The 23,413-nt window shown below is 34.5% G+C and overlaps 1 protein-coding gene and 2 long non-coding RNA genes across 7 annotated transcripts in view; 2 read left to right on the top strand and 1 right to left on the bottom strand.

The window, feature by feature from the left end:
* Positions 1-23,413, bottom strand: part of cdh4 (cadherin 4, type 1, R-cadherin (retinal)) — a 473,468-nt gene that overhangs the window by 52,044 nt on the left and 398,011 nt on the right. For all 5 annotated transcript variants that reach the window (XM_073915480.1, XM_073915481.1, XM_068224104.2 and 2 more), the window contains one exon: positions 4,087-4,224. In XM_073915480.1, coding sequence (XP_073771581.1) covers positions 4,087-4,224 — 138 coding nt within the window. The remainder of the gene's footprint in view (positions 1-4,086; positions 4,225-23,413) is intronic.
* Positions 17,305-18,376, top strand: LOC137496692 (uncharacterized). The gene is made up of 4 exons (XR_011017218.2): positions 17,305-17,383; positions 17,658-17,697; positions 17,988-18,015; positions 18,290-18,376. It is a non-coding gene; the product is annotated as an uncharacterized lncRNA (long non-coding RNA).
* Positions 18,667-19,665, top strand: LOC141376590 (uncharacterized). Its single transcript, XR_012387132.1, has 3 exons — positions 18,667-18,790; positions 18,897-19,000; positions 19,568-19,665. It is a non-coding gene; the product is annotated as an uncharacterized lncRNA (long non-coding RNA).

Raw genomic sequence — 23,413 nt, 5'->3', positions numbered from 1 at the left:
CCGCACTCCTATGTCATGTTGTGGTGGGCCTCAAGATGGGAGGGATTTGGATCCTATTTTAATGTCAGGAAATTAAAAAAAAAAAAAAAAAACTATCAGTCCAATATGACTGTGGACACACTGTACCTTATAAAAGATTTTCATCATAGGTGCCCTTTAAGTCCATGTTAAGTGGACATTGCTGAGACTTCAGTTTGTTGATGTACTTCTAACTGATTAAAATTACTGAGTATTGGATGGGGCTTTCTTTTGCACATTATTCCATCACAGCATATAAATTGTAAGAGAGGCATGGTTAGAATAATGCCATGGAAGCCATCTGTCCAGACTGTGAGAAAATAATAACAGAATTAAAGTTCTTGAATTAACTATCTCTAAAGAATCTTTAAGCCCTATCATTGCATACTTGAGCAAGGGTAAATTGGGTCATGACCTCTAAATAACCATTGACCTTGACCCTATAAACCCTTGAGGTTTTCACTGCAGGCAGTCTATACCCCTGTCAGCTCACTGCATCTCAAACCCACCGACAACAGCAGGCATAAGAGGCGGAGGGATCTGTCCACAAGCATCTATTCCTCCCAAAAACAACGTTTGAGAATAAAATGACACCAATTAAAATGAAGAGCAAGACCATCTGATGCCAGATGATAGATGTCATACCGATTCACTAAGTATCGCTTGGCCTTCAAATAAATATTATAGGTAGAAAAAAAAAGTGCAAAATAATTCAGAATGCCTCAGCATCAGACAGCGTGGCAGAGGCCTGGGGATATTACTTAATGAGAGAGAGAACGCAAGGGCACCAGAGATGAGCGCTGCCAGAGAGCGATAAAAGAGGGATGGCAGATAGCAGGAAATAAATGGAAACGGAAAGAGAGATAGACACCCAAAGCCAGAGAGAAGGATCGAGGGAAGGAGATAAATGGTTAAGCGGAGAAGGAAGGAGAGGAGAGAGATGAAGGCTGACAGAAACAAACACTGGTAAATGTGGGAAGAGAAGTGTAGAGATACGGAGATAAAGAAAACAGGAGATGGAGGATACTGGGAAAGAGAAAAGAAGGAAAAAAAGGGTGGATGAGAGGGGATTGAAGCCAGATGCCTGGAGAGAAACTACAGTCACCTAAGGGGCAGAGTTGGCGTGAGGAGAGAGAGACACAGAGAGAGAAAGAAAGACTGATCTCACATCTCTCTCATTCTCTGCACCCTCCATTTCACTCCATCCCTTCCCTCATCACCTCCCAGAATTCATTGCGCTTAGCGAAGCTCTCTTTGTTTCACAGCTCCAGTAGGTTTCTCCAGCTGTCAGACAGCATTGTGTGAATTAAATGAGTATCAAGACAGCGTTAGCATTCAGAAGTTGGAGTAATGAGGAGGGGAATGTGTCCAAACAGGACTACTTCAGATTTCTTCCAAAACCTAATCTTACAAGGCAGCATTCTAACCGCCGTGGCACCTCATAAGGGAGTGATTTGGATCATTCTCTGTGAGCAGCAACTACTGCTTCAGTGCTGTACAAATAATAATAAAAAATAGCATTTAATGAGGCTGAATGATATTTAAATCAGTATAAAAATATAAAAGTTGGAAAAAATAACTGGGCAGGCAAGACACTATAAGCATTAACATTTTCATTTTTTGACTGGTCATATTGAGATTATATTCATTCATTCATTTTTTTTTGTTTCGGCTTAGTCCCTTTATGAATCCAGGGCACAGCGGAATGAACCGCCAACTTATCCAGCATATGTATTATGCAGTGGATGCCCTTCCAGCTGCAACCCATCTCTGGGAAACATTCATACACACTTATTCACACTCATACAGTATGGACAATTTTAGCCTACCCAATTCACCTATACCGCATGTTTTTGGACTGTGTGGTAAAACGGAGCACCTGGAGGAAACCCACGCGAACAAGGGGCAAACTCCACAGAGAAACGCCAACTGACCCAGTCGAGGCTCGAACCAGCGACGTTGTTGCTGTGAGGCGACAGCATTACCTACTGCGCCACGGCGTTCTATCTCTGCACGATCAATCAAAATAAATACAAAATCAAGATTAATCAAAAGCTTTGATTGTCATGCACATCTTTTCTGGGAAGCATGATTGTGTGATCTGTAGGATGTCCAGAGGGCGCTCTCGAGCACCTAAACTCCAAACATTCATGAAGAAACCCAGCAAATACCCATAATAAATGTTGAATGAACAAAAGAATTAACAGCCTTCATTGCTTCAATAAGATTACTAATCACACAATATGATCAGACAATCTCATAGAAGAATTTATTTAAACACTCGACTGAAGTTACGAAGTGAGAAAAAACATATTATTAAATATGGTATTTTCACATGCTTTCAGATGTAGAAGAAACACAGCGATAGTTCAGTGAGAAGCTAAGCAAACAGCTGTCATTATATTATTACAATCTGAAAGCACCTGCTAGATATTTACTGCTGAGAACAGAACCAGCTTTACTGACAAAATGCACATAAAATTGCCACTGATTAATTGCATTGCCAAACCAATAACAACAAATCATCACCTTAGAATTATAAGGTTCTATCTGACGTTTTTGTCAAAATTGAGTTATTGACATATTCTTATTAAATGACAACTTATTTACACTATGGGATGGTTTTTTAAAAGTTGTTTACATTTTAAGACATTTTATTAAAAAAAAAAACAAAAAACTCAAATGTTACAGACATACTGTTTGCTACATACAATGCAAAAACCTTAAAGCTCAATATCTCGAAATCATACAGAACGCAGATAGAACCTTAAAATTCCAAGGTGATGAAATTAACAAATTAGATATACACAAATTAATGAAGTAAGTGAACAAAGAAACACATGAATTAAATAAACAGTGCTGAAGATCTGTATTCAGGTTCAGAAAATAAATAAATGTAAAGTTATGTGGCATAGTTTGAAATATACATTAATCCTTATTGATTTAAAAAGTTAGTCAGAGCAGTGAATAGCTTTTCTAATCTGTCTAGTAAAAATTAACTAACACACTTTTTAATCTCTGTGGTTCGATAAAATGTGCTTATTGTAAAAATTAATGAACATACCTAATATACTCATACACATGTGTGACATACATAATGATTTCAAGTCAACTGCAGCTACAGTAAATCTTGACCTCTTATAAAAACAGTTTACCAAACTTAACAGTTTCATTGCCATAATTTCCATCTATTCCCATCCCATCTATACACTTATGTTTTTTTATACATACAGTAGATATGTTCATATTTCATTTGTCTTATTCTATAATTTATTCCTAAATTAAAAAAGAAATGAAGTGACACAAGCAGATGATTCCATCTGTAAAAACCCTTGGCTCTAATATGTCAACAAAAAGAAACCAGATTTTTGCACTTGGCTTTATCCGGTGTTCAAATATTCGTTCTGGAGATGTATGCAAATAAGTGCAGATTTAAATTGATAATGGCTAATTTTCATATTTAAAAAGAACATTTGATAAAACTTGTAACATAACAAATGCTTACATTTATAATTGTAATCAACAACACGGGGTGTAAGATCTTTTAATTCCCTTACGTAAGAGTCTTTGTATGTAGAACAAATATCAAACCAGGCTAATTCTAATTTAGTACCTCTATATTCATCTTTGGAGAGAGCAAAATATGTCCCAGGAGTTACTTTTTCTTCTTTTTTTTTTTTTGCAGTTTTCGTTTTCGCAAATCGCCAGAGGCCAAAGAAGACGCTTTTTTAGATCTCAAATTTCTCTCAGGGGTGCCATTCGTGCCTGCTATTCCCATTTAAATTCACCAGAGACCGCTGTCAACTGACTAACTTAAGTGACTAACCGACCAATGCCTCCACCCTCCCTCTTCCCTAAACCCAACCAATAGTGTTTTAAAAAAGCACTGATTGACCCGAAAAGGTACGACAAAATGCTGCCATATGTACCTCTGGCTACATAATTAGTGATCTCCAGAATCATGTATAGGTCTATGTTTTCAGAATGAGCCTGTGTTTACAAATATGATTTGGCAATATGCTGCATGTTTTAAAACACATTATTCTGTAAATACAGTTATATACTCACAGTTTTAGAGTCCAGCTCTGGCGGGTTGTCATTGATGTCAGAAATGCTGATGAGGGCTGTGGCGGTGTTGGACAAACCGAAGTTCAAGTTTCCCTCCATATCAGTGGCCTGCACTATGACGGTGTACTGAGAGACTTTCTGAAACAACACAAAACAAATAGACTTTAAACAAATGAAGAGACACATCATACATAAATGAAAAATTATGACTGTTTTTAAAAGTCTATACAAATCATTTTGCATGTCCAAGAACAAGAAAACCCTAGGAAACCATTTTGTTAGTGTTGTCTCTTACAAATAACTGGGGATCCTTTTCATCCATTTTCTGTGATAGAGCAGCCAAGCGGTCCAAAAGTTTGCCATCTAAGCCTACACAAAGCCATCCTGCAAAGACTTTGAGACCGCATGTGTTTGGTAAATGGCGGCTCTTTGTGTTTGTCTGGGGATACGTCTGTCTATCTGTCTGTCTGCGTTTGCATTCAGGCTTTTCTGTTAATTAGAACAAGAGGCTACTGTGAGCTTTGTTCTGCTTTGATACTTTGTCACTCACTATTTATGGAAATACACTCCCCCACACACTGATAATCAGTGCGCAAAAACAACTCTTCATCAGCGGACATGAACCAGCCTGTTTGTAACCACGGATGAAAAGCAGAGGTTGCGAGGGCAACAGATGGATAGAAACACGAGTGCACACACACACACACAGACTCATGGAAGTGTTTGTTGTTGCATGGCCAACATTCCTGTGGGCACAGATCTGAAAGTGTGGCCCTGTCCATGCCTGGGTGAATCTGACTCCAGTTAGTCCACACACTGGGAGGAGACAGAGAGCTGAGCCCCAGCCAAAGTCTCTCCTCTGCCTCTTTCAGCTTCAGCCGCATTAATCCGGTTGGCCAAAAGCCTTGTGTTGTTGCAGACAGGAAGTAGGGGGAGTGAAGGACGAGTCAGTGCCCCGTTGAGACTGGTCTAGGGGACAGGGTTTGACTGACTGACTGCTGTGGCACAATGGAAAGCATCATAAGACCTTGCTGGATATCTTGATGCTTTGAATTTGGGGGCTTCCTTTTGTTTTATTTTAGTCATCTCATACATTTTAGAATAATTAAACACTGGTGGGAAATGTCTTCTAACTCTCTGGTCTTTTGTCTCCTCCAAAAATGTGGCAGATAGTCACAAGTCACTCTCTGTATGTTACCAAAACCAAAAGATTTAGTAAAAGCAAAACAACTGTTTTTCACTTGATTGAATGGGCGTTATCATTGGTTATCAGCTGATAGATATGGGCCAGTAGGGGCCTTCTGCGCCCACTGGTAGGCTCAGAAATAGTTTATCATCCATCCACATGGTTAATAAGCTATACTAATAAAGAAGGCTCCAGATCCAGATCTGTTTTCGCATTACTGTGACAGTGGGGTTTAGGGTTGGGATAGGGTAGATGTAATTAAATACAATTAATGGTAAATTTAATAAATAATATAATTAATTATTTTTAACTACACAGACATATGTGATCTATAGCTGATAAACCATGTGGCTGTATGATAACTGAGCCTACCAGTGGGGGCAGAAGGCCCCTACTCGCACATATCTATTAGCTGATAACCTCTGATAACACCCATTTAATCGAGTGATAACATTTGTATCGGCCGCCACAATGTGCATATGTTTTTCCAATATCGTGGCTTGGCTTTCGTGGTTGTGCATCACCTAGAAACAGCTGTACACACAACAGCAGCTTGATGATACAAGCGTACATGTGTTCAGAAGAAAAAAATAGTTGATGTTAACACAAACCAGCCAAAAAGGTGGCGAGGGGGGACAATCAAACCTAAGTTAGGACCAGTCAATGGAACCAAGTGTGAAAGCACCCTAATCAAGGTTTGAAACAAGTAAAAGGGGAGTAAATGATGACATGATTTTCATTTTCAAGTAAACTATCCCTTTAATTGTATGACATATGTTGGTACCCACAGTACACAGTTTAATTCATCCCAATTTATCTTTCTATCCAAAGATGTGAACTTGATTTATGAGAAAAACTGCAGCAACGCATAAAACATTTGCAAATAAAGCACCATTCCAATACAATGAGCCTACAAAAACAAAATTATCACTTCCTGATAAACTGGTGCCAAATATATTATATATATATACACACACAACAGCCTCTTAACCTTTCACCCTGGGAAATAGAGAGATAGAAATAGAGAGGACACTCTACCCCTCTACCGAGCAGAGGACACTCTATAGTTTGACATATATGACTGCTGTTGGACAACATAATGTACTTTTAGGGCTTTTTTAGTCAAGACTGTAATTGTTTAGATTGCAACCATGCAGTTTATTTATAAGGATAGTGCCTATTTAAAAATATCTAATTTCGGAGCATCAGATTTAGTGCATCAGCCACCATCAGCCTGTCTGAGCAGACCACAATAAGGGATGGTTGACGTTCTGCCACAAGATGGCGACAAAGACAGCATAATAAGCCCTTAGGGGAGAGAAACAGCAATCTCTCGGAATAAATTTCAAACTACAGCTGAACAAATCATTATAAATCAGGTAAGTGACATTCTAAGTCGATCTCTCTTTTTTGTATTTGTATTGCTGCATTTACACCACAGAAACTGGTAGTATTTGCACTGCTTTAGCTTTTTTGGGGGTTCATTATTGTGATATCCTGATGGCAACAGAGAATAGTGGGATATCTCTGTAGATTGAAGGCATTTTTTGCTGTTCAGCCCTATCATCTTAAAATGGTAGCAAAAATCACCTGTTTTGTCATCACTTTTGACTATGTTAGAGAATAATTCAAATACTAGCTCTAACGTGACGTTGGTGAATAAGCAGCGGTTTCTGCTGTTCTGGATGTCAGCTGCAGATGTTAAAATGGTGGAATTAAGTAGTTCCTCGTACAAAAGGTTTTTTTAGACTCTCCATGTTAGAGGTTCTTTTTTATACACACAATTTTGCTGTCTAACTGTCTAAACGCAATATCACACAAGTAGCAGTGTGATGTGGCTGTATATCATCCCTGGTGGGGCATGCCTCCCACCAGTGCTGATATACAGTCACATCACACTTCTACTTCTGTGATATATATATATATATATATATATATATATATATATATATATATATATATATATATATATATATATATATATATATATATATATATATATATATATATATATATATATATATATATATATATATATATAATTATTATTATTAGCCCCCTGTTTATTTTTTCCCCCAATTTCTGATTAATGGATAGAAGATTTTTTTCAACACATTTCTAAATATAATAGTTTAATAAGTAATTGCTAATAACATATTTATTTTATCTTTGCCATGATGACAGTAAATAATAATTTACTAGATATTTTTCAAGACACTTCTATATAGCTTAAAATGACATTTAAAGGCTTGACTAGGTTAATAAGGTTAACTAGGCAGGTTAGGGTAATTAGGCAAGATATTGTATAATGATGGTTTGTTCTATAGACTATCAAAAACATATACAGCTTAAAGGGGCTAATAATTTTGTCCTGAAAATGGTTCTTAAAAAAATCAAAACAGCTTTTAATCTAGCTGAAATAAAACAAGTAAGACTTTCTCTAGAAGAAAAACTATTATCAGACATACTGTGAAAATTTCCTTGCTCTGTTAAACATCGTTTGGGAAATATTTAAATATTTTTGACTTCAATATATATATATATATATATATATATATATATATATATATATATATATATATATATATATATATATATATATATATATATATATATATATATATATATATATATATATCAGAATATCAGATAAAAAAAAATCCTACAAAGTTGCCATTTCTATTAAACAGTTTTTATGCAATATTCCTAAATGCACATAAAATGAGTTGAATGGAGACAGCTAATGAGGTTCTGTTACTGTAAGGTGAATTATTAGACAGCTCATTAAATCATGAGTTATAAGACGCTGCATTCACAGGCAATATAAGGCAAACATGCATCTCTGAAATCAATGTTTGAGAATCATCCTGACTACTAAAAAACCTTAATTTGATCTGCTTAAGGCAGCATATCATGTATCTCTTTCTGTCTATATCCTCTGAATATGATCCTCCTATCAGTAGAAGTAAATGAAATCAGTATAAATAAATATCTTATGCCATCATTTCTACAGGGAAATATGCATTGTGGTCACTAAATATTCATTTGGTTATCTCCAAAGCTCACTTCAATTTGTTCTAGCTCAATGAACGTGACCTTATGATGTCTGCAAGCCTCTGTGAAACTGGTTCATATAGAAACCATTTGGCAATTAACGGACTGCCCAGACAGCTTTCTTTCCCCTTCCGTCTATTCATCCATATTTCTGTCTCCTCATGTAGGTGTATTTAAGAGGCAGGTCAGGGACTCCTCAGAGGAGCACTCACAGTTTAAAGCACTTAAAGAACCACAGAGAACTGCGGACACATACTGAGAGTCATTAAAACCTGCGTCTTCTCGTTAATATTGCCCAGTTCGGCTCTATTAATGAGAACTCAATAGCGGCTGACCTTTATTAACACCATAATGAAATATCAATACTGTCTCCTCTGGTTATGCTCTGCAGAGAACAAGAGAAACAAATCAGTGTGTAATTAATCTCGCACACATTTCATACAGTGCCGGCTGCAAGGGACGGAAACGTGACACCGAGAGAGACGAGCTTAAACACATTTCCAGTCCTGAAGAGAATGTAAAACGATTGCACCTCAGGACAACTGGCAGAATCGGGGCGACTGGAGAGCAGATCCCAGTTTCACCCATACAGACTCTCACACGCTTGAGTCAACTGTTATGAAGAGCATTTCACAGCCCAACGGGCCCTGACCTCACTTCTCCCCGACACCGCAGACAGGAGAGGTGATAAGGGGAAGGAGACGATCGCATGACGGAGGAGAGAGAACTTATGATTCTCCTCATCTCGCACATACAGGAAGCTTTGGATCACTTGGGAATGACTGGGACACACACACACACACACACACACACACACAGGCTTTGCACCGATCGATTCCCTAATCAGGCGCGGCAGAGTGGACACGTTCTAACCCAGACCTGACACAACTAGGAGAGCACACACACATACTGTATATAAATACACACACACATCCACGTGCACACACACACACACACACACACACACATAGACCACATGGCCTCTGGCAGAGACAAGAGACAGGTAATGAAAAGCAACAGCCTGGACAATCTGGCTCGAACAGATTCACAGAGCTGCAGAAACAGACATGCAGGGCTTTTAACGCACATACAGTACATGCGCACACATTCACACACTTGTACAACTATCTTTATGGGGACATCCCATAGATGTAAGAAATTTTTTATATTGTACTATATTCTGTTCTCTTCCTTTAACCCTACCCCTAAACCCAACCCTGACAGTAAACAATTTGTTGTTTTACATTTACAACATGCTTCATTCAGGGATCAATACAAGATATATGTCGCCTTCAAGGACTCTTCATAGGTGTAATATATTTTATATTGTAAAACAGAAAATACACAGAAAATTTTGACATACTGTAACAACATTTGAAGACCCTGTTAAGTATTATTTTTAATCCTTTTGAATCACAAGGACACAAGACATGTCCTCATAAATCAACAAAACAAAGTAACACTTAGATCATGTCATTATACTATTTTTGTGTCCTTGTAAACCACATAAACAAGTATAGACAGTCATTCATTCATTCATTCATTCATTCATTCAGTCGTTTTCCTTTGGCTTAATCCTTTTTTTAGAGGTCGCCATAGCAGAATGAACCGCCAAGTATACACACATACGCATGCATACTTGTTTGTGTGATTTATGAGGACTCTCCATGAGCGTAATGTACTTTTAAATCGTAAAACCATACCTTACCCCTAATCCCAACCCTTACAGAAAACCGTGACAGCGTTTGAATATATCAAAAAACCCTGTTAAGAATGATGTTTTAATCTTTTTGAATTCAGAGATGCAAGACTTGTCCTCATAAACCAACTTAACAAAGTAACACTTAGGCCATGTCATTACACTATTCTGTGTCCTCATAAATCTCATAAACAACTACACATACACATAGAAAAAAATATGCTGCTTACTTCCACCGCACAAGTTTTAAGCACTTTACTCTATTTTCTATCCGTGACCAAGCACTGTCATTCATCAATCTGACAAATGAAATGAACATTCATGCTACGTTTAGTTGAAAAGCACCATGGGATTTAAAATTCTACAACAGTTTACATGTTTTTATGAATTCTTAAATACTTTCTGTTGTATGAAATGCTAATATCTGATTGTCCTAGCAAGCTTTTTTTTTGAGGTTGACCAATGTTTATTTTAAAAGACAATGGCAATATCTTGGAGATCAGAGTGGCTGATGGTTGATGTCATGTAAACTAATGAAGACAGAAAGCGGGAGCTCCTGTGCATCTGGGCTAGCATTCTCTGCACGGTCAAAATAAAAGCACTGTTTATGAGACCTGACAGACAGAAAGAAAATGCCAGTGCCAATAAAATAAAAAAGGGCAAATAATGACAGTCGACACCGGTTGACCACTAATCTTTTCCACTCAGGTTTTACTATGTTCTTCACACAGGCTACCACATAATGCAAGATTTAGGAAGACAGAAAGAAAGAAATATATATATATATATATATATATATATATATATATATATATATATATATATATATATATATATATATATATATATATATATATATATATATATATATATGTATATATATAAAATAAAATACAAATATTACAAAATATAAATAAGTAATAAACAAATAAATGAATAAATAAATAAATAAACAAACAAACAGTTGGGTGTGTAAAACCAGATGAAATAGTAATAATAATAATAATAAAATATAATAATAATAATACCATTATTATTATTATTATTATTATTATTATTATTATTATTATTATTATTACCTATTACAATTTATTCTGTATCAAAATCGTATTTAAGGAATGTTAAAACAACTTAAATGGTATATAATCATGAAAATAAATAACAAAAACAACAATTATAATAGTAATAATAATAATATAAAGAAGAATAATGACATGTATTATTATTAATATTATTATTATTATTACTATTATTATAATTATTATTATTATTATTATTATTATTATTATTATAATTATTATTACTCTGAATAAAATTGTACTTAGGGAATGTTATAATAACTTAAATGGTAATTAATAGCAATAAAAATAAATAAATAAATAAATAAATAAATAAATAAATAAATAAATAAATAAATAAATAAATAAATAAAATAAAATAAATAATAATAATAATAATGATAATAATAATAATAATAATAATAATACTAATAATAATAATAATAATAATAATAATAATAATAATAATAACAACAGGTACAACAACAACAATGACGACGACAAACAGGGGCGCACTGGCCATCTGGCAAACCGGGCACTTTCCCGGTGGGCCGACATACTTTTTGGGCCGGGCTGATCATCGTCTTATGATCTGATCGGCCCATAAATGGCTTAGCAGCCTATCGTTTTTTCTGCCTTATTAATTGACGCTGCTGTGATCTGCGACTATCTGAAAGTAGATGCTTTTTTTCCCAGACAGACAGACCGGGCCGGCCCATGTGACACTCTGCAGCCCATTAGTTCTTTTCTTTACTGACATTGGGCTGGCCCAATCACAAACTCCTATTTTGGACTCCGTGTGAGCGTGCGTCGTCTGTGTGTATTTGTCAAAATAGTCGAGAGTCAGAGAGAAGAAACGCAAGGGAGGCGCAGAGAAATCGCGGGAAACACACCAGCGTTTCATTTAGCGATTCTGAAAAGATCTCTGTTCATTCTAGTACACAGCTAAAAGCGCAAATCACGTGACCACACACTCTCTGCCCAGAGCTGCAGCCAGTAGTTCAGCGGGTGAGAATAAACCCCAGGTGAGAGTAGAGTACAGTGCATGTCAGACAGTTCATCTGCTGGATCTGATCTCACTATAGTTGTTAAACGTGATATTCATCTTGTTGTCTCTATCTAACAACTCTTATGTCTTTTGAATCACTTGTTCTCAGTTAACTGTTTTGGCTGAGTGCAATGATAAGCTAATATATTAATTTATGTAACCACATACACTGATTCTGCACATTGACTGATTGCTTACCTTTATCGTTTAAATTTAATGTACGTTATACTGTTATAATGGCCATTATTGGTTATTAAAACTGATATTCTGCAAAAGAGACAGGGTAAAGTTCATTCTTTTTAATGGAAATGAAAGGAGACAGTTATATTTAAGCCCTGTTTTGTTATAAATATGCAGAGTGAAGATAATGCTCATATAAATATGCAGCTACACGAAACTGTTTGGTGTCTGTTAATCATAATATCAAAATGAAACAAATTTGACTTATACATTGTTTTTATTGTTTAGATAATGAAACAGCAAGCAGGATGAGGTGAAAGAGGTTATAAAGTACACTGTTCCCTTTAAAGATTTACCCATGCATTAGCAGGCAGTTTTTATTATGTTTATTATTGAATATAGGCTGAGTGAATAGTGTTTTGAATAAGCTAAATTGGCTGTAGTGTATGAGTGTGTGTGAATGAGTGTGTATGGGTGATGTCCAATATTAGGTTGTGCCTGGAAAGGCTTTTGCTGCATAAAACATGCTGGAATAGTTGGCAGTTCATTCCACTGCGGCAACCCCTGATAAATAAGGGACTTATGCGAAGAAAAATAAATTAATGAATGGTGTATTTTTTAGAACTCAACAAATATCTTTATGGACAGTATACCGAAATTAAAGTAAGTAAGTAAGTATGTATGTATGTATGTGTGTGTGTGTGTGTGTGTGTGTGTGTGTGTGTGTGTGTGTGTGTGTGTGTGTGTGTGTGTGTGTGTGTGTGTGTGTGTGTGTGTGTGTGTGTGTGTGTGTGTGTGTGTGTGTGTGTGTGTGTGTGTGTGTGTGTGTGTGTGTATGTGTGTGTGTATGTATGTATGTATGTATGTATGTATGTATGTATGTATTTATTTATTTATTTATTTATTTATTTATTTATTTATTTATTTATTTATTTAATATATATGGCTTTTGTGTTTTATAGAATATGAGTTGATAAAAATATTGGACGTGCAGAGATAGATAGCATTTTGATTGAATTTAGTGGGCCGCTCTGGCTCAAAATGCCAGGGCCGATTTTTTGCCCCAGTCCAGCCCTGACGACAATAATTATATTAATATCAATAACAACAATTATAACAACAACAACAACAACAATACTACTACTACTACTACTACTACTACTACTACTACTACTAATAATAATAATAATAATAATAGTAATAATAGTAATAATAATAATAGTAATAATAAATAACAGGCACAACAACAACGATGACGATGATGATGATGATGACAATAATATTAATATTATATACATTGCGCTGTGGCAACCCCTAGATTAATAAAGGGACTAAGCCGAAAAGAAAACAAATGAATTAATAATAATAAATGTCATTATTAATATTAATAATAATAATAATTACATGTATTATTCATTCATTCATTCATTTTCTTTTTGGCTTAGTCCCTTTATTAATCCGGGGTCACCACAGCGGAATGCACCTCCAACTTATCCAGCATATGTTTTACACAGCGAATGCCTTACCAGCTGCAACCCATCTCTGATAATTATTATTATTATAATTATTATAATTATTATTATTATTATTATTATTATTATTATTATTATTATTAGTAATTTATTAATTAATTAACTTATTATAAAATAGTATTTATGGAATGTTGTAATAACTTAAATGGAAATTAATACCAATGAAAATAAACAAGAACAACAAGAACAACAACAACAACAACAACAACAACAACAACAACAACTATTATTATTATTATTATTATTATTATTATTATTATTATTATTATTATTATTATTATTATTATTATTAATTGTTCAATTGTTAAAACTTCAAGCTTTTATTCTGGTGACTATTTTATTATGAACTTGACAGTGTGTGAACCCCATGAACTGTACATAAATAAACAGTGTGAACATTCTTACAAATTCTCTTTTGTCTTCCACGGAGAAAGTTAGATTTTTTTTATTTTATTTTATTTTAAATCATTTGAATTCTACCTGAATAACTATCCCTTCCCTAACCCCATAAAAGCACACATGAGAACCAAATCCATTTAATTCCTTCCAGGATGATGTAACACTTTCATGCAGTGCAAAAGAGAAAAAGTAGAATGACAAACATAAAGAATGAGGCTGGTTATGGTGCATAAGATTGACATATTTGAAAAGATCATCATTAGAAAAGATGCCAGTTGCAGTTTTAGGCATGCAGTGTAAAAGGTGGCAATGGAGCTGCTTGTTATCGTCTGTAATCAGACAGGTGATGGCGGGCAGGTTAAAGAGCTGTGTGGAGGTGAGAGGTCTCGGTGTGAGGGGGTAATTGGTATTCAGACCTGATCAGATGTGTGTGACATTAAAGTGAACGTGAACTCCCAGCTTCGCCAGGCTTCTTAAACTCACTAATTACTGCATAAATATTCCAATTAGTCTACAGGTACTGATGAAGGAGGATTACGCTCCTGATGAGAAAATGTGGATGTGAAGGAGACAGATGGAGAAAGGCAAATGTTAGGATATAGATGTGTGTGTGAGTGCGTATGTGTGTCTAGACAGCTGCTTATATTCATATAAGGTCACAATCTAAACTCTATGGACAGGAATGGCAATGTCTTAGTCAATTTAATAATTTTAATTCTTTAATTTTTAGTTCTTTAATTAAGTAACTAAGACTATTTTAACAACCAAAAACTAGTCAAAAATTCAGATTTTTAAAAATGTACTGAAATAATTTGATAATTAGCAATAGTTCAGTATGAAGTTACAATATGAAGAGTTTTAGCTTTATTAAAATGTGGCTGCTGAGTGCCAATAAGCTTAGGGTGTCACTTTGTCATTTCCAATGGAGGTGCTGGCATTTTCCACATACACCTAGTTGAAAAACATCAGAACTTTTCCGAATGCCGTGAGCGCACTGCGATTCATGCAGAACTAACTAATCTGCTTTACACTTCGTCATCTTACAATTATAAGGTTCTATCTGCGTTCTGAATGATTTTGAGATATTGAGCTTCAAAGGTTTTGCATTCCATATAGCAAACTGTATATGTGTAACATTTGTTTTTTAAATAAAAAGTCTTAAAATGTAAACAACTTATAAAAAAAACATCTCATAATGTAAATAAGTTGTCATTTAATAAGAATATGTCAATAACTCAATTTTGACAAAAATGTCAGATAGAACTTTATAATTCTAAGGGGACGACTTTGTAACATTTTTTTTCTTAAGTTTAAGAGTCTATTTAACACTTATGTTTATTTAATTATAAAGAGATGACCTATTTTGTTTAAATATTTTAGTTTTTTACCATTAAAACTATTTGCCTTATTAATGTTGGTAAATTAAAAAATTGAAAGAAATTTTAATATTCCTAAATGTATTGCTAAAACATATTCAATAATTATCGATATTGAATGATATGAAATATGACATCAAAATATTTTTTTTTGCAATATCACACAGCCCTTATCTGTAAATATGGCATCTATAGCTCTGGGGTCAGGAAGTTCTGAGATACCATTATCCTATAATATAATAAATAACTCTGTTAATAATCACACTGTTTATTTGATAAAAAAAATATAGAGAATAATCCTAACAAACACTAATACTACAAATCAGGTGTGGGCAAACTTGATCCTGGAGGGCCAGTGTCCTGCATAGTTTAGCTCCAACCCTATTCAAACAGACCTCCCTATAGAGTTCAAGTGATCTTGAAGACACTGATTAGTTTTTTCAGGTGTGTTTGACTAGTGTTGGAACAAAACTCTGCAGGGACACCGGCCCTCGAGGATCAAGTTTGCCCATCCCTGCTATAATTTATTAAAGCTGAAAACTAAGTCTGGATTACTCTACTTACACTGTAAAAAATTTCCAGGTTTTCACAACAAGTTACTGTAATTTTTCACAGTAAATTACATTAGTATCCCTTCACAGTATTTAACTGAAAAATTCACAGTAATATGTTGTATTCATAATTTTATTGTGAAATTACGGCAGGTAGTATGATTACAGCAAATTACTGTGAAAAAGACTATATATTTTGCACGTTAGTTATAGAAATTCAAACCTTTTTTTAATTCAACGTAGAAATGAATACAAATTAACTTTTAACAGATAATAACAGAATGTTATAGCCCCCAAAACGATTTGGTTACCAACATCTTTTTGGTTGTACTGCACCATTATTTAATTTTTTTTACAGTTAACATAGAATATGAAATAATATTATTAGATTAGAGTTTTAAACAACTACATTCTAGCATGAAAAACAGTTAAAACTTCATTTTCTGACGCATATAGAGCCATCGAAGACGGGGCAATTGTCCCAATGTCTAGCCTGAAGACAGGCGCCTCTCGGCGGATACATGAGTAATGAGCGCCGTTACCGCCTGGAGGTCATAGATCTCCGCTACCGGCAAAACACACTTAAAATTACACACAATCTTTACTAACAATCCACAGATTTTGGTTTTGAAGAACTACATTCTCGCATGAAAAAGTGTTAAAACTTTATTTCATTACATATTAAAAGCAATATTTATAATATTATGTGCCTTCTCATCCACCATTACAGCTTGATGCAGCTTGGTGCGAAATGAATCCTGGGAGGAAAAAATAATAATTCTTAATACACTCCAAACGAACTTTATTCTGATTGTTAAAGTCAGAGATATGTAATATTTTGAATGGCGAAGAAAAAAATTAACTTTATATTTCAATGAATATATCACTTTTGCACTGCTTCGGTTCAGGACTCGTGTGACATTGAATCAGATTCAGATATTTTATCAGACGTGTTCATAAGCTCATAGTCATCAACATGCAATTTGTGTACAAGCAGTACACGAACCAAGCAATATGATGAAATATTAATGAATTATATGTCTGCGTCTTACAATATTATGCAAAATGGAATCGGTTTCAGGCGAATTCGACTCTTTACTGTTCACTTAAAGGAGCCGATTCATTGAACAGAACTGACTCGACTCGACCGCAAACAAGCGCCATCACCACAGACAACGCCTGCGTCGTCTCTTCACCCAACGAATTCATCCTCGGTAAGTGTTAAAATGTGACTTTTGTCCGTTAAATGATTGTTGTATGTGTATTTCTGTATAGTGCATGTCATTTTACTGGAATTTACCGAGTACTTTGGTTGTACTCGCACATACAGGGTTTAAGCGCGCCTTTTTTTAAACAAGAAATTAACGACGCCAGATGGTGATTGTAGTGTTTTCTGAGGTAACATAGCATAACGTTAACGTTAGTTCCTGAAAAAAGAAAGGGAATTTTCTTTAATTAACTTCTTGTTAACTGCATTTTCTGTTTCAGTACAAGACTGAAGTAAAGGTGAAATGACTGTGACGTTAAGGTAAGCTCTGGCTTTCACTTAAGTTAACGTTATGGTTAGTCACCATCATGTACGTTAATTTTGTTCACTGTTACGTTAACGTTAAGTTAGTTAAATAAACTAAACTCATTATGAAACAAGTCTTAACTGTTTTATTAAATGAGGCTTGTAATACAATTCAGTTGTATTATTTTAAACTAACACAGTACATATTGTATATTTCTCACTGGTGTTAATGCATTGCTAACATTTACTAATGAGAACTAATTGTATAGTGTCACTAACTGTAGATTTTATTTTTTGGTGTTCAGGTGTACCTGATAATAGCTGAAGTGTGAGGTGATTCTGACCACACAAATATAACCTAAATTCATTATCACAATCTAAACCTATATATATATATATACATATATATATATATATATATATATATATATATATATATATATATATATATATATATATACATATATATATATATATATATATATATATATATATATATATATATATATATATATATATAGAGTGTGTGTGTGTGTGTGTGTGTGTGTGTGCGCGCGTGTTAGGTTGAGTCTTATTCTACTCTTATTATATTCATATTTTTTTGCAGCCACAGCCACTGATGTTGAAACACTGATGCCAATCACCCCTCTCTTGATTATTAAAGGTAATGTTGAACCTTCCTCGTTTTTATTAGATTTTTAAATGTCAGGTTTTTCACAAATGTGTTGTGAGCAGTTTCTTGTACAAACTCTTTTTCTTCTTCCAGAAGTTCCACCAGTACTTCCAGTCGTAGTAAATATTAGACAAAGATTTTTTTAAACTATAGTTTTTATTTTTATTAGCAATTTTACTGGGCATGTCTGTTTGTTTGCTTGGTTTTTAATAGGCAGAGCATGGAATGTCAACTTTGTTTCTACAAACAAATGTAATTATTCACAAACATCTCTAATTTAGTCTTTCTTTCCCCAGCAGTGCAACATCAAACAAACAGTCTTATTCCTTGGAGGGTCGAGTGGTCATTGGACCTCACCTGGATTTAACGACTGACTTTGGATCTGGTCTGAAACTGAAGTATGCTGAAGATGCCTTTTGCACTCTGGAATTTAAGGTAATGTCTACAATAAATATTGTAACTGAGGGCTTGTTTTCGGGGGGTTAAACAAGGAATGTATAGGAGCACAAGTCATGACTCCCCTTGTCCCCTTGTTATAAAGGGCCGTGTTGCAGACTCAATTTGTTTGTCTATGCTGGAGACCAGAGGGAAAGCTGTCTTTAAAAGGATGGGGCTCTTATACCATATGTGAAGTTACCTATTCAGGTGAGTGGATTACATACAAGTCATTGCAAATGCATAAATAGTGGGAATTTTTTACTGGGAAGCACAAATTAAGTGAAACTCAAAAAACGTTGAAAAATATTTGGAATATTTACAAAAAAAAAACTTGATACACAAGTGCTGTATCACTTCAATCAAGTTTTTTGCAAAATTTTCCTAATATTCAAATCATGAAAAATTAGCTTGATGCAAGAAACATCCTGCTAGTATTCAAGAACAAGTGCTATGATGTACGTGTTCAATTTGCAATAAGTGTGAACCCAGCATTAGATTATAGTCTGTAAACAGAAGGTGTAAATCAGATCAACTGTTTTAAAATGCTCTGCCTAGGTCATTTAAACCACTATTTGTTGTTAGACTGTTCTTGAATGTGTGTTTGTGATGGAAATGTTTTTCAGATGTTTTTGTTTAAATGATTGCAGTTTGACTGAGCTACAGTATTGTCAGAATGTTCAAACTGAGCTAATAGTAATTTTGCTCTGTAGTGCAGCAGTAGTGTCCCAGTAGTGTTGTATGAAGCTAACTGTTTGTCTGCCCTTTTGCTTATAGGTGCTTTTTGGGCACCAGTTTGGAGATGGAAGACAGACGAAGTCAAAGAAGCAGAGAAGACACATCAACCAGCAAGTGTGTAAAATTATCAGGAAAATGATTCATGATATATATATATACATATATATATATATATATATATATATATATATATATATATATATATATATATATATATATATATATATATATGAGAAAGGGAGAGCGCACTCTGAAGCACTGCTTTTTATATGTATGCTACATATGATGTCAGATTTTTTTGTTATTATGTTCTTAGGATTTTTTGAGGCTTCACCTTCACCTTTTGAAAGTTTTCTGTAATGCTTACACAGATGTCATTAAGCTGTTAAATAAATCTGTAAAATGTATGTGTGTTTGTTTTTATTTTGATTTTAGAGTCTTCTCAGATCACCCAAAAATGAAGATTCTGTCATCATTTACGCATTTTCAGGTTGTTTAGGCCCAAAGGGGAATATTTGATATTTTTATTCCTGTGTTTAACAAAAAAATCATTTTTAACAGAGCTGGAACAACCTGAGAGTGAGTAAATCAAGATAGAATTTTCATTTTTGTGTGACCTAAATTTGCTTTGAAATTTTACAGCACCAAACTGTTAAATTACAGTAATCCGGGATATAACTGTAACTTTACAGTTAAATCAGGTATTTAAACTGCAACCTACTGCTAAATCACAGTAATCATATTGCAAATTCACAGTAAAATATAGTTAATTCTACAAGATAATACTGTGAAATCACAGTAACAGACTTTATTATCTACTGTAAAGTTACAATATATGGTTGTAATTTCACAATAATTTAATGTGACAAAACCACAGTAAATTACTGTGAACTACCTCACAATAATTTACTGTGAATTTACATACAGTAATTTACTGTGAAAGTAATGCAATTATTAGCCAGTAATTTACTGTGAATTTAAGGTCAAATTTTTTACAGTGTACAGTTAATATATACTGCATTAACCGAACGACTGTATAAAATAATTTCTGAGTGCAGAAAAGTTTGAATACTTGTAACTCAAGATGCCTTAAAGATACTTCCAGGTCATTGAGTTTACACTTTTGCAGTCTTCATTTTTAAGGCATTGTATGGTCCATAGATATTGCGATCTCAACGTGGTACCGAGTTACAATACTAGCATGTCTGAACTCTTGTCAGCTTCAAAATATTCTAAAATGAACAAAATCTGTCCTTCCAAATAATCCTGACAAGGAGTCAAATATAGAATCTTCAGAAATGACAACTGAGGGCAAGCTAATGTACCTCAACATGAGCATTTCACTATATATTTTGGCACACAGACAGGTATGTTATATGCTGTTGCTTTAATAGAGGGAAATAAGCTATATTTTGGATGTTTGCAAAGAACCAGAATCTAAAATCATACAGAGACATCTTTAATACGTCTTGAGTCACGGAAAAGTAAACTTTAGAAAAAAGTAGTTATGGCACTCAGACAGTTATGTATATGCCATTATTCTGATAGAGGTAAACAAGATACATTTCCAATTTCAGCATTCTTCATTCAGACAGAAATTGTGATAAAAAAAAAGTTGTGATCAAAGTGACCATATCTGGATTATGACCACTGAAAATGTGTACAGTTCAGCAATTTATCCTAGGAACCACACTGAATGAAAGACTACTAAATGAAAAGCTGAATCACAAGCTAAAAAGATATCAATATATTTACAAGTAAACAAACTTTATATGGATAAAACGTTGATATTTAATTTACGTTTATTGGATAAAAATGTTTTATAAAAAATTAAACTGAAACAGTCACATCTAAAATGAATGAATAAATAAACTAAATAAATAAAAAAAATAAATAAATAAAAATTTAATTGCAAAAAAAATAAAACCTTTAAAATAACTTTTTCCATGACACACTATTGACCTTATTCTTTACGAACGAGCAGGCGCAGCCATTGAAACCTTTTTGGCTCGAGACTTCTAATCTCATTCACTTCCATTGATTTTTGCTCGTTATGCTGCTTGATGTTACAAATTGAGATTGTTTTACTATATTATACCTATTGTTATATGTATTCATGAACAAGCTTGTTTGTAGAGCAAGTAGTTTGACCGTTTTCAGCCGCTTATTATTTCTAGTCATTTCTCCCATAGGTGGCTGAATCGGAAGTTCTAAAACAATTGCAAAAATGAGCACTCTTCCGCATCGCAGAATAAGGTCAAAAGATGTGCATGTGATATCCAAAATAGATGGGTAAAGTCCATTTTTTTATTGTTATTGTTATTATTATAATAATAATAATTATTATTATTATTATTATTATTATTATTATTATTATTAGTAGTAGTAGTAGTATTAGATCTACTAATATCAAAGTAAAAAATAAATAAAATAATACATAAATACTGTTATTACCATCTGTAAATGTGTTCGAAATCTTTAGTAAATATGTTTATTTCAACCCAGGCTCATTCTGAAAACGTACTACTATATACATTTCTGGAGAGAGCCAATGATGTCCCAGGAGCCACTGTTTCTGCAGTTATTGTTTTTGCGAATCCACCAGAGGCAGCTGTGTACACTTTTTCAGATCTCAGATTTCTTTTGCCAGTGCCATTCGTGCCTGCTGTTCTCAGGTAAATTCACCAGAGGCCACTGTTGACTAACTGAATGATTGACTGACCCACTCCCCTCCTTCCCTAAACCCAACCAATAGTGTTCAAAAGCACTGATTGACCTAACCACCCACTTCCCTAAACCCAAACGACAGTGTTTCAAAAAGCAATCCAGAAAAAAAACAAGCCCTCGTCTGATTTTTATCATGTTTTTAGACTTTTTTTCCGACTTTTCATTCTCACATAAACACATTCTCTTATTTGTTTATTTAATTTTTTTATTTTTTGGCTTCTGTTTTTGTCTTAGCTGCTTTCTGGAACTGTTCTTTGTTCGACTCAAATCCTGTCATTGTAATCAACAATTCTCTGCATCTCAAGTCCGCCAACGTACATGGCGAGCTACTGGACAAACTGAAAACAGCAGTAAAGCCATCTATACAGAGGTAAGCGACAGCTGGTAAGCTCGAAAAGGAGCAACGTCATACTGCCCCGTAGTTTACCGCCCCATACGTACTTCTGGCTTATGGCTTTTATCATTTCTCTTTAGAAGACAAATTGAGAAAATGAATCTGAAGTTTGGTTGATTTGACAGAGCAATCCATGTACATGTTTTCTCTTTTTTTTATTTTGGAGCTCATCAGCATCAATTTTCAACCACTCTAATTCACTTGAAAACACAAGCTTGGCCATTCTGTCCAACATTTCCATCTGCATTATACAGAAACAAACAGAACGACACCAGGATGAGCAAACAAAGACCCAATTTTCATTTTTTGTGTGAACTATTCCTTTCAGCCTGGTCCAACAGCGTCTTGACTGACAGAGAATGTGATGTTGAAAATCTTCCAAATGCTCCATTTGCGAGGTGGCTTTGCAAACACATGCGAGTGTCCTAGTTCTAATTGGAGAGCACAGGTGGAGGAGACGCTCATCATCACCAGCACCACCTTAGATTAATGAGGGTCTCCGAGGGTCCTGAGAGGAGGACAGATTATCTGCCAGCAGAACAAACCACGACCCATATTCCAGATCAGTCTTACTCATTGGATTAACAGGAGTCACTGCTCCAGGTACAGACTTAGGAGAACTTGTCAGAGAGAAAATAGAAAGTGTTGAGATGACAGCAAACGTCATCTAATGTGGCATGAAGGGTAGAGAACTTTATGTGCCAACTCAAACAAGATGCCAAAGGAATGATGATGAAGACTGTAATAGAACTGTAGAGCCAAGA

Source organism: Danio rerio, chromosome 11 (assembly GCF_049306965.1).
Source record: "Danio rerio strain Tuebingen ecotype United States chromosome 11, GRCz12tu, whole genome shotgun sequence".
Lineage (NCBI taxonomy): Eukaryota > Metazoa > Chordata > Actinopteri > Cypriniformes > Danionidae > Danio > Danio rerio.
Note: the sequence above shows the minus strand (reverse complement) of the source record. Positions and strands in the feature narration are given on the sequence as shown.